Here is a 13436-nt window from a genome sequence, read left to right as displayed (position 1 = left end):
GGTGCTCGGCGTCGCATGTATCTGACAGGGTTTGTCGAGGAATTCGTCAAGAACTGACCTGCATCCCGTAAAGGGTTTGTTTTTCTTCCCGATGAGCTTATGATCGGATGCCTCGTAAGGGTGTACCCGTTTTGCCCGGGCAGTACACTGCTTAAAGGCAGCAGGTTCCAATTTGGTTTTTTGGGCCTTCCATGTGCTTTCCATTGCGCAGTTCTTCCGTACTACGTGCGATAGTTTCGTGAAACTCTGTATGCGGCGGTGATCGAGGGCATTTTGAATTCCCTCATCGGTGCAATTGTGGTGAAAAACCGAGACCGGATTGTCGTCACAACAATCTTTATTCTTGTTTTTGACAAGTAGAAACCTGGCACAAAAGTGATGGACCATTTTCTGAGGTTGCTGACGTACATACATCAGGTCATATATGTCTGGAGGGCCTGAATTACTTGGAGAGTATTGATTGTGGTGGGCGGGTGGGTTAAAACTTAAATCCCTGCCCAAAATTGTGTTCAGAGCTAGTCAAATCTCCGAGGTCACCGGTGCTCCCCGGACCCGAAGTCCGACCCTGAGTTTGGGGGACGCAGGGTCTCCTCCGAAGGAAGAGTATCCGGTTCAATAGATTCGGAGATCCGAACATAGGTGGTTTTCTTAGGGGAGGAAGTGTTCTTGTCTCGTTCCTCGACGACCACCACCAGGCGAGTGATCGGCGGGAGATTGATTTCCCTCTGGTCAGGTTTAAGCCCGATCTGATCATAATCCGGTGAAAGCCCCAGGGCGGCGATGCGATCTAGCAGCTCGTTCAAGGATGAGATGTCTGTCGTATCCATCTTTTTGGAGTGTTCGAGATCGATGCGGAGGTGGTGTTTGGCGATCGCGGGGGGCGCCGTCGGCTTGATGGCCGTGTGGGAGCCCATAGTGAAACCGCCGAGCTGGAGGACCCGTCCTGAAGTTAGGCTCCTTCCAAAAGTGATATCGTCATTGATGACAAGGCGAGTCATCGATCCTTCTATCGACAACACAATGGAACTCTCAATGAAAGCACCAATGTCGTTGTCAAAACCGGCAGATCTCGGGTAGGGGGTCCCACAATGTGCGTCTGAGGATCAATGGTAACAAGGGACGATGGGGACACAATGTTTACCCAGGTTCGGGCCCTCTGGAGGCCTTGTTCGTTTAATCCCGTCCCCGCCGGTATTTCGCCAAAACCCGGTCGATCCGCGTGGGTTTAGCCCCGGCCTAGTTTGGATCCCGTTCTGTCTTATATGCGTCTTCGGTTGGACCCGGTCTGGGCCAAATCCCTCCGTAACCCCATGGAAATCACTGGGAAGTGACCCACACGGCCCATCCTGTGGATACAAACCCTGTCATGAAACGTTACGCGACCTCTCTCTCTCTTGCCCCGACCATCTCTCCCTCCTTCCTTTCAATGCCGGCGGCGCCGGAGACACATAGCGATGGCGCGGTTCATCCTTCCCATCCTTCTCCCCTTTTCAACTGTCGGGACAACAACGAAGCAGCACGAGCTCGACGCGACCCAGACAGCCATGGAGCCTGGGGGAAACCCTAGCTGGACTTCGACCAATCTCCCCCGCCGCCTCACGCTGGAGAAGAGGAGGTCGTCGGTGACAAGAACTTTAGGTTAGTTCTCTCTCTCTCTTCTCTCTCTCCCTTGTCTACTCTGCATGCTCTCTCTATCTGCAGCAAGGGATTAACCGAATGCATTACAATTGACATGGATTGCATGGTGGACATGTATGTGTTCCCCGAGGGGTTTAGTGTAGGGTGGGGGATCACCCAATCCTCCAGAGGATTAAATCCACCAGAGGATTAAACACTCCTGAACCGAACAAGGCCTAAAGGAGGTAAAACCCTACATCCTGCTTGATTGTATTCAATGATTATAGGGGTTACAAGAGTTGATCTACCTCGAGATCGTAATGGCTAAACCCTAGTTTTCTAGCCTATGAGAATTCTTATAGCCTCTACGGACTAAACCCTCTGGCTTATATACGCACTGGAGGGGCCTAGGGTTGTACAAAGTCGGTTTGTAGAGGAAGGAAGTAATACATCCGGACACCAAAACTTGCCGTTCACGCATATAGGAGTCCTGCCCGGACACGGGGGATAACCTTCCGATCTGTCTTCATGGCCCATCAATCCAGCCCATATCGAATAGGCCGGATACCCGAGGACCCCCTAATCCAGGACTCCCTCACCTATTATTTATATGTTCTGCCTGTTCTAGATAAATATTTATTTCTGATAACTTTGCCATTGGATTATTCTTTTTGTTCTCAAATTAGCATGGTGTTTTTATTCTTTAGATAACACAACAATTTTTTATTATATATATAATTGTAAATTTACTGGTTGGGTAGATTTTTAGTTATAGCATGGCAACTTTTAAATTTTAGATCTTGGCAGTTTTGTAAATTTATGTGTCTCTTCCTTGTACTGTATATGGGTGAATGACATTTAAAGGAAAAGCATTTAAACATGCCTTTGGCCCAATTGGGGCTCACTTGGTAACCCATTGGAGCGAAACCCCCAAGATGCTGAATCGGTCACTGGTTTTGTCCTCCTCTAGCAAACGAATCATTCGATAAAGGGGAACCTATCAGCTGACGTTCCCCCGCATATTGTGGATGTACTAATTGAGTGCAGAACCAATGATACAAGAGTTTGATTACTGCACATGAAGGATGCAATGAAGGAGGATGAGTTCATCATAGTCCTTATAACGATGTGGCCAATCTGGTGGGTTCCACATCATGCTATTCACAAGGAGCATTACCAATCTCCGATGCTATGGACAGCTTCATACATACTCCCTCCGTCCTTGAAAGAGTGTGCTTCCAACTTTTTTGGAAAGTCAAACTTTTTGATGTTTGACCATATTTATACACTAATACATCAACATTTATGCTATCAAATTAGTAGCACTAGATTAATGATAAAATATATTTTCATCATATACCTATTTGGTTTCATAAACATTGATATATTTTTGCACAAATTTGGTCAAACTTTGAGATAGTTTGACTCTCCAACAATGTTGGAAGTACACTCTTTCAAGGACGGGGGGAGTAGCTACCTGAGCGATCTTTCAATGATCCCCAGTAAGAAGATCTGGAACAACATGGTTAGCTGATCGGGAACAAGGTGGTCTCCTCCAGTGGAAGGATGCCACAAGATACATGTCGATGCTGCTATTTTCACAAATGAGCATGTAGGCTCATGTGCAACTATTTGCATCGAATATGATGGCAAATATGTAGGGGCATCAACACTAGTTGAGCAGGAAATGATCGAGCCAGGAGTACGAGAAGCATGGTTGTACGTGAAGCACTATCGCTAGCTCTAGACTTGCATATTTAGAAAATTCAGGTTGCCACAGATTGCAGGGCGACGATGAATCTGATGATCATAAATGACATTAAAGATTTGATGTTAGATTTGAAATAGCTCTTGTAAAGTTTGAACCTAGAGAAGCTAATAGAGAAGCTCATAGTTTAGCCAAAGCTAGTTTATCTTTTGATGTGGGGCCCCACATGTGGCTTCTACAGCCCCCAGATATTGCATGTATCCAACTTACATCCTTGTTGAATAAATAAAGTGGTGATACCCCTAAAAAAGCTGATGTTCCCTAGCTATTCACGCCAAAAAATTGGAGGACATAGTCATGATTTATTTTGAAATAAAATATAACCATCGATCTAATTAAAAACTAAGATTAGAAGCTTGAACCGATCTACAAGCACATGAACATCCATAGAAGAATAACCAAATAAATACAGACATGAGCTCTAGATATGGTAGTCAAGGGATGAGGGTGCCATATAGGCCTCGCTCGAGATCTTTAGCAATTGAGAGCTTATTTCTATTCTCATGGCAGAAGAAAACTAGGGGAGCCACACAGGGAGCACCGCAAGGGGCCATGAGTCTCGCCAAAATGAGGTACAATACCCATCACTGATTACCACTGCATGATCATGTGGTAGAGTGGAAAAGGTAGTAGAGAGAGCTCTAGTGAAGGCCAAGCTAGAGGGAGGTATCTCCTGAGAGCGGGCGGTCACCAATTTTCAACCAAGTTCATGAGGACCCAGGCGACCCCTCAGGCGCAACCTCGTGGACCTCGTGTTGTAGAAGATTTTGTCCATCCAACCACACACCGCCAAGAGGGAGACCCCATGATCTACGTGTCCGCAAGAAGGATACCTGATACGTCCATTTTGCATCATGTTTTTCCAACTGTTATTTATAATATTTTTATGCATAATAATGCTTTATAGAGTAATTCTAATGCATTTTCTCTAATAATATGCCAAGTTTATACAAAGATGGAGAATGCCGGCAGCTGGAATTCTGGACCTGAAAAATCTACGTCAGAGTTACCTATTCTGCACATCTCCAAATGAGCTGAAAATTTATGGAGAATTGTTTTGAAATATATGATAAATATTGGAGCAAATAACTACTAGAGCGGGACCACCAGGTGGGCACAACCCACTGAAGGAAATATGCCCTAGAAGCAATAATCAAGTTATTATTTATTTCCTTATTTCATGATAAATGTTTATTATTCATGCTAGAATTGTATTAACCGGAAACATAATACATGTGTGAATACATAGACAAACAGAGTGTCACTAGTATGCCTCTACTTGACTAACTCGTTGATCAAAGATGGTTATGTTTCCTAACCATAGACAAAGAGTTGTTATTTGATTAACGGGATCACATCATTAGGAGAATGATGTGATTGACTTGACCCATTCTGTTAGCTTAGCACTCGATCGTTTAGTATGTTGCTATTGCTTTCTTCATGACTTATACATGTTCCTATGACTATGAGATTATGCAACTCCCGTTTACCGGAGAAACACTTTGTGTGCTACCAAACGTCACAACGTAACTGGGTGATTATAAAGGAGATCTACAGGTGTCTCCAAAGGTACATGTTGGGTTGGCGTATTTCGAGATTAGGATTTGTCACTCCGATTGTCGGAGAGGTATCTCTGGGCCCTCTCGGTAATGCACATCACATAAGCCTTGCAAGCATTGCAACTAATGAGTTAGTTGAGAGATGATGTATTACGGAACGAGTAAAGAGACTTGCCGGTAACGAGATTGAACTAGGTATTGAGATACCGACGATCGAATCTCGGGCAAGTAACATACCGATGACAAAGGGAACAACGTATATTGTTATGCGGTCTGACCGATAAAGATCTTCGTAGAATATGTAGGAGCCAATATGAGCATCCAGGTTCCACTATTGGTTATTGACCGGAGACGTGTCTCGGTCATGTCTACATTGTTCTCGAACCCGTAGGGTCCGCACGCTTAAGGTTTCAATGACAGTTATATTATGAGTTTATGAGTTTTGATGTACCGAAGGAGTTCGGAGTCCCGGATGAGATCGGGGACATGACGAGGAGTCTCGAAATGGTCGAGACGTAAAGATCGATATATTGGACGACTATATTCGGACATCGGAAAGGTTCCGAGTGGTTCGGGTATTTTTTTGGAGTACCGGGGAGTTACGGGAATACGAGGTAAGAAGTATATGGGCCTTATTAGGCTTTAGGGGAGAGGAAGAGGCAGGCCGCCCCCCCCCCCCATTGACTAGTCCGAATTGGACTAGGGGGAGGGGCGGCGCCCCCTCCTTCCTTCTCTTCCCTCTTCCCCTTCCTTGTCTCCTACTCCTACTATTTGGAAGGACTCCTAGTTGGACTAGGAAAGGGGGAATCCTACTCCCGGTGGGAGTAGGACTCCCCTAGGCCGCGCCATAGAGAGGGCCGACCCTCCCCTCCTCCACTCCTTTATATACGGGGGCAGGGGGCACCTCTAGACACATAAGTTGATCTTCAAGATCGTTCTCTTAGCCGTGTGCGGTGCCCCCTTCCACCATAGTCCTCGATAATATTGTAGTGGTGCTTAGGCGAAGCCCTGCGATAGTAGAACATCAAGATCGTCACCACGCCATCGTGCTGACGGAACTCTTCCCCGACACTTTGCTGGATCGGAGTCCGGGGATCGTCATCGAGCTGAACGTGTGCTAGAACTTGGAGGTGCCGTAGTTTCGGTGCTTGATCGGTCGGGCCGTGAAGACGTACGACTACATCAACCGCATTGTCATAACACTTCCGCTGTCGGTTTACGAGGGTACGTAGACAACACTCTCCCCTCTCGTTGCTATGCATCACCATGATCTTGTGTGTGCGTAGGAAATTTTTTGAAATTACTATGTTCCCCAACAGTGGCATCCGAGCCTAGGTTTTATGTATTGATGTTATATGCACAAGTAGAACACAAGTGAGTTGTGGGCGATATAAGTCATACTGCTTACCAACATGTCGTACTTTGGTTCGGCGGTATTGTTGGATGAAGCGGCCCGGACCGACATTACGCGTACGCTTACGCAAGACTGGTTCTACCGACGTGCTTTGCACACAGGTGGCTGGCGGGTGTCAGTTTCTCCAACTTTAGTTGAACCGAGTATGGCTACGCCCGATCCTTGCGAAGGTTACAACAGTACCAACTTGACAAACTATCGTTGTGGTTTTGATGCGTAGGTAAGAACGGTTCTTACTAAGCCCAGTAGCAGCCACATAAAACTTGCAACAAACAAAGTAGAGGACATCTAACTTGTTTTTGCAGGGCATGTTGTGATGTGATATGGTCAAGACATGATGAGATATAAGTTGTTGTATGAGATGATCATGTTTTGTTGAAGTTATCGGCAACTGGCAAAATCCTTATGGTTGTCTCTCTATTACATAAGATGCAAGCGCCCAATAATTGCTTTACTTTATCGCTATGCGATAGCAATAGCTGCAAGAGCAATTGTTGGCAAGACGACCACGTGACGACACATTGATATAGATCAAGATGATGGAGATCATGGTGTCATGCCGGTGATGATAGAGATCATGACAGTACTTTGGAGATGGAGATCAAAGGCGCAAGGTGATGATGGCCATATCATGTCACATATTTTGATTGCATATGATGTTTATCTTTTATACATCTTATTTTGCTTAGTTTGACGGTAGCATTTTAAGATGATCTCTCACTAATTATCAAGAAGTGTTCTCCCTGAGTATGCACCGTTGCGAAAGTTCTTCGTGCTGAGACACCACGTGATAATCGGGTGTGATAGGCTCTACGTTCAAATACAACGGGTGCAAAACAGTTGCACACACGGAATACTCAGGTTATACTTGACGAGCCAAGCATATACAGATATGGCCTCGGAACATGGAGACCGAAAGGTCAAGCGTGAATCATATAGTAGATATGATCAACATAGTGATGTTCACCAATGAAACTACTCCATCTCACGTGATGATCGGACATGGTTTAGTTGATTTGGATCACGTGATCACTTAGATGACTAGAGAGATGTCTGTCTAAGTGGGAGTTCTTAAGTAATATGATTAATTGAACTTAAATTTATCATGAACTTAGTCCTGGTAGTATTTTGTAAATCATGTTGTAGATCAATAACTCGCGTTGTTGCTTCCCTGTGTTTATTTTGATACGTTCCTAGAGAAAATTGTGTTGAAAGATGTTAGTAGCAATGATGCGGATTGGATCCGTGATCTGAGGTTTATCCTCATTGCTGCACAGAAGAATTATGTCCTTGATGCACTGCTAGGTGACAGACCTATTGCAGGAGCAGATGCAGACGTTATGAACGTTTGGCTAGCTCAATATGATGACTACTTGATAGTTTAGTGTACCATGCTTAACGGCTTAGAATCGGGACTTCAAAGACGTTTTGAACGTCATGGACCATATGAGATGTTCCAGGAGTTGAAGTTAATATTTCAAGCAAATACTCGAGTTGAGAGATATGAAGTCTCCAACAAGTTCTATAGCTAAAAGATGGAGGAGAATCGCTCAACTAGTGAGCATGTGCTCAGATTGTTTGGGTACTACAATCGCTTGAATCAAGTGGGAGTTAATCTTCCAGATAAAATAGTGATTGACAGAATTCTCTAGTCACCATCACCAAGTTAGTAGAACTTCGTGATGAACTATAGTATGCAAGGGATGACGAAAACGACTCCCAAGCTTTTCATGATGATGAAATCAATGAAGGTAGAAATCAAGAAAAACATCAAGTGTTGATGGTTGACAAGATCACTAGTTTCAAGAAAAGGGCAAAGGAAAAAAACGGGAACTTCAAGAAAAACAACAAGCAAGTTGCTGCTCAAGTGAAGAAGCCCAAGTCTGGTCCTAAGCCTGAGACTAAGTGCTTCTACTGCAAAGGGACTGGTCACTGGAAGCAGAACTACCCCAAGTGATTGGCGGATAAGAAGGATGGCAAAGTGAACATAAGTATATTTGATATACATGTTATTGATGTGTACTTTACTAGTGTTTATAGCAACCCCTCAGTATTTGATACTAGTTCAGTTGCTAAGATTAGTAACTCGAAACGGGAGGTGCAGAATAAACAGAGACTAGTTAAGGGTGAAGTGACGATATGTGTTGGAAGTGGTTCCAAGATTGATATGATCATCATCGCACACTTCCTATACTTTCGGGATTAGTGTTGAACCTAAATAAGTGGTTTTGGTGTTTGCGTTGAGCATGAATATGATTTGATCATGTTTATTGTAATACGGTTATTCATTTAAGTAAGAGAATAAATTGTTGTTCTGTTTACATGAATAAAACCTTATATGGTTACACACCCAATGAAAATAATTCATTGGATCTCGATCGTAGTGATACACATATTCATAATATTGAAACCAAAAGATGCAAAGTTAATAATGATAGTGCAACTTATTTGTGGCACTGCCGTTTAGGTCATATTGGTGTAAAGCGCATGAAGAAACTCCATGCTGATGGGATTATGGAATCACTTGATTATGAATCACTTGGTGCTTGCGAACCATGCCTTATGGGCAAGATGACTAAAGACTCCGTTCTCCGAAACAATGGAGCGAGCAACTGACTTATTGGAAATAATACATACTGATGTATGCGATCCGATGAGTGTTGAAGCTCGCGGCAGGTATCGTTATTTTCTGACCTTCACATATGATTTGAGCAGATATGGGTATATCTGCTTGATGAAACATAAGTCTGAAACATTTGAAAAGTTCAAAGAATTTCAGAGTGAAGTGGAAAATCATCGTAACAAGAAAATAAAGTTTCTATGATCTGATCGCGGAGACAAATATTTGAGTTATGAGTTTGGTCTTCAATTAAAACTATGTGGAATAGTTTCACAAATTCATGCCACCTGGAACAGCACAGCATAATGGTGTGTTTGAACGTCATAACCGTACTTTATTTGATATAGTGCAATCTATGACGTTTCTTACCGATTTACCACTATAGTTTTGGGGTTATGCATTAGAGACAGCTGCATTCACGAAAAAAGGGGCACCATCTAAATCCGTTGAGACGACACTGTATGAACTGTGGTTTGGCAAGAAACCAAAGTTGTTGTTTCTTAAAGTTTGGGGTTGCAATGCTTATAAGAAAAAGTTTCATCCTGATAAGCTCAAACCCAAATCGGAGAAATGTGTCTTCATAGGATACCCAAAGAAGACAGTTGGGTACACCTTCTATCACAGATCCGAAGGCAAGACATTCGTTGCTAAGAATGGATCCTTTCTAGAGAAGGAGTTTCTCTCGAAAGAAGTGAGTGGGAGGAAAGTAGAACTTGACGAGGTAACTGTACCTGCTCCCTTATTGGAAAGTAGTGCATCACAGAAAACTGTTTCTGTGACACCTACACCAGTTAGTGAGGAAGCTAATGATGATGATCATGAAACTTCAGATCAAGTTACTACCGAATCTCGTAGATCAACCAGAGTGAGATCCGCGCCAGAGTGGTACGGTAATCCTGTTCTGGAAGTCATGCTACTAGATCATGATGAACCTACGAACTATGAAGAAGCGATGGTGAGCCCAGATTCCGCAAAATGGCTTGAAGCCATGAAATCTGAGTTGGGATCCATGTATGAGAACAAAGTATGGACTTTGGTTGACTTGCCCGATGATCGGCAAGCCATGGAGAATAAATGGATCTTCAAGAAGAAGACATACGCTGATGGTAATGTTATTGTCTACAAAGCTCGACTTGTTGTGAAAGGTTTTTGACAAGTTCAAGGAGTTAACTACGATGAGACCTTCTCACCCATAGCGATGCTTAATTCCGTCCGAATCATGTTAGCTATTGCCGCATTTTATGATTATGAAATTTGGCAAATGGATGTAAAGACTGCATTCCTGAATGGATTTCTGGAAGAAGAGTTGTATATGATGCAACCAGAAGGTTTTGTCGATCCAAAGGGAGCTAACAAAGTGTGCAAGCTCCAGCGATCAATTTATGGACTGGTGCAAGCCTCTCGGAGTTGGAATAAACGCTTTGATAGTGTGATCAAAGCATTTGGTTTTATACAGACTTTTGGAGAAGCCTGTATTTACAAGTAAGTGAGTGGGAGCTCTGTAGCATTTCTGATATTATATGTGGATGACATATTACTAATTGGAAATGATATAGAATTTCTGGATAGCATAAAGGGATACTTGAATAAGAGTTTTTCAATGAAAGACCTCGGTGAAGCTGCTTACATATTGGACTTTCACAAAGCACATACCTTGACAAAGTTTTGAAGAAGTTCAAAATGGATCAAGCAAAGAAAGGATTCTTGCCTGTGTTACAAGGTGTGAAGTTGAGCAAAACTCAAAGCCCGACCACGGCAGAAGATAGAAAGAGAATGAAAGTCATTCCCTATGCCTCAGCCATAGGTTCTATAAAGTATGCCATGCTGTGTACCAGATCTATTGTATACCCTACACTAATTTTGGCAAGGGAGTACAATAGTGATCTAGGAGTAGATCACTGGACAGTGGTCAAAATTATCCTTAGTGGAATAAGGATATGTTTCTCGATTATGGAGGTGACAAAAGGTTCATCGTAAAGGGTTACGTTGATGCAAGTTTTGACACTGATCTAGATGACTCTAAGTCTCAATCTGGATACATATTGAAAGTGGGAGAAATTAGCTAGAGTAGCTCCGTGCAGAACATTGTTGACATAGAAATTTGCAAAATACTTACGGATCTGAATGTGACAGACCCATTGACTAAAATTATCTCACAAGCAAAACATGATCACACCTTAGTACTCTTTGGGTGTTAATCACATAGCGATGTGAACTAGATTACTGACTCTAGTAAACCCTTTGGGTGTTGGTCACATGTCGATGTGAACTATGGGTGTTAATCACATGATGATGTGAACTATCGATGTTAATCACATGGTGATGTGATCTAGATTATTGACTCTAGTGCAAGTGGGAGACTGAAGGAAATATGCCCTAGAGGCAATAATAAAGTTATTGTTTATTTCCTTATCACATGATAAATGTTTATTATTCATGCTAGAATTGTATTAACCGGAAACATAATACATGTGTGAATACATAGACAAACAGAGTGTCACTAGTATGCCTCTACTTGACTAGCTCGTTGATCAAAGATGGTTATGTTTCCTAACCATAGACAAAGAGTTGTTATTTGATTAACGAGATCACATCATTAGGAGAACGATGTGATTGACTTGACCCATTCCGTTAGCTTAGCACTCGATCGTTTAGTATGTTGCTATTGCTTTCTTCATGACTTATACATGTTCCTGTGACTATGAGATTATGCAACTCCCGTTTACCGGAGAAACACTTTGTGTGCTACCAAACGTCACAACGTAACTGGGTGATTATAAAGGAGCTCTACAGGTGTCTCCAAAGGTACATGTTGGGTTGGCGTATTTCGAGATTAGGATTTGTCACTCCGATTGTCGGAGAGGTATCTCTGGGCCCTCTCGGTAATGCACATCACATAAGCCTTGCAAGCATTGCAACTAATGAGTTAGTTGTGATATGATGTATTACAGAATGAGTAAAGAGACTTGCCAGTAACGAGATTGAACTAGGTATTGAGATACCGACGATCGAATCTCGGGCAAGTAACATACCGATGACAAAGGGAACAACGTATGTTGTTATGCGGTCTGACCGATAAAGATCTTCGTAGAATATGTAGGAGCCAATATGAGCATCCAGGTTCCGCTATTGGTTATTGACCGGAGACGTGTCTCGGTCATGTCTACATTGTTCTCGAACCCGTAGGGTCCGCACGCTTAAGGTTTCGATGACAGTTATATTATGAGTTTATGAGTTTTGATGTACCGAAGGAGTTCGGAGTCCCGGATGAGATCGGGGACATGACGAGGAGTCTCGAAATGGTCGAGACGTAAAGATCGATATATTGGACGACTATATTCGGACATCGGAAAGGTTCCGAGTGGTTCGGGTATTTTTTGGAGTACCGGGGAGTTACGGGAATACGGGGGAAGAAGTATATGGGCCTTATTGGGCTTTAGGGGAGAGGAAGAGGCAGGCCGCCCCCCCCCCCATTGACTAGTCCGAATTGGACTAGGGGGAGGGGCGGCGCCCCCTCCTTCCTTCTCTTCCCTCTTCCCCTTCCTTGTCTCCTACGCCTACTACTTGGAAGGACTCCTAGTTGGACTAGTAAAGGGAGAATCCTACTCCCGGTGGGAGTAGGACTCCCCTAGGGCGCGCCATAGAGAGGGCCGGCCCTCCCCTCCTCCACTCCTTTATATACGGGGGCAGGGGGCACCTCTAGACACACAAGTTGATCTTCAAGATCGTTCTCTTAGCCGTGTGTGGTGCCCCCTTCCACCATAGTCCTCAATAATATTGTAGTGGTGCTTAGGCGAAGCCCTGCGACAGTAGAACATCAAGATCCTCACCACGCCATCGTGCTGACGGAACTCTTCCCCGACACTTTGCTGGATCGGAGTCCGGGGATCGTCATCGAGTTGAACGTGTGCTAGAACTCGGAGGTGTCGTAGTTTCGATGCTTGATCAGTCGGGTCGTGAAGACGTACGACTACATCAACCACGTTGTCATAACGCTTCCGCTGTCGGTCTACGAGGGTACGTAGACAACACTCTCCCCTCTCGTTGCTATGCATCACCATGATCTTGCGTGTACATAGGAATTTTTTTGAAATTACTACGTTCCCCAACACCCACCTGGGCACGCCAGGCAGCACGAGCGCGCCCTGGTGGGTTGTGCCCTCCTTGGCCCACCTCTGGTGCCCCTCTTTTGGTATATAAGTCATTTTTACCTAGAAAAAAATAAGGAGAGGACTTTCGGGATGGAGCGCCGCCGTCTCGAGGCGGAACTTGGGCAAGAGCACTTTTGCCCTCCGGCGGAGCGATTCTGCTGGGGGAACTTCCCTCCCGGAGGGGGAAATCATCGTCATCATCATCACCAACAACTCTCCCATCTTGGGGAGGGCAATCTCCATCAACATCTTCAACAACACCATCTCCTCTCAAACCCTAGTTCATCTCTTGTGTTCAATCTTTGTA

At 44.0% G+C, this 13436-nt stretch overlaps 1 protein-coding gene across 1 annotated transcript in view; it reads left to right on the top strand.

The window, feature by feature from the left end:
• The first annotated feature begins 1454 nt into the window (after positions 1-1454).
• Positions 1455-13436, top strand: part of LOC119315942 (GDSL esterase/lipase At5g45910-like) — a 57894-nt gene continuing 45912 nt past the window's right edge. Inside the window, exon 1 of the mRNA XM_037590371.1 lies at positions 1455-1622. Within this exon, the coding sequence (XP_037446268.1) occupies positions 1455-1622 (168 nt within the window). The remainder of the gene's footprint in view (positions 1623-13436) is intronic.

This window comes from Triticum dicoccoides, chromosome 6A (genome assembly GCF_002162155.2).
Source record: "Triticum dicoccoides isolate Atlit2015 ecotype Zavitan chromosome 6A, WEW_v2.0, whole genome shotgun sequence".
NCBI classification, from domain to species: Eukaryota; Viridiplantae; Streptophyta; class Magnoliopsida; order Poales; family Poaceae; genus Triticum; species Triticum dicoccoides.
The sequence above is the reverse complement of the archived record's forward strand: the minus strand, read 5'-3'. Positions and strand labels throughout refer to the sequence as shown.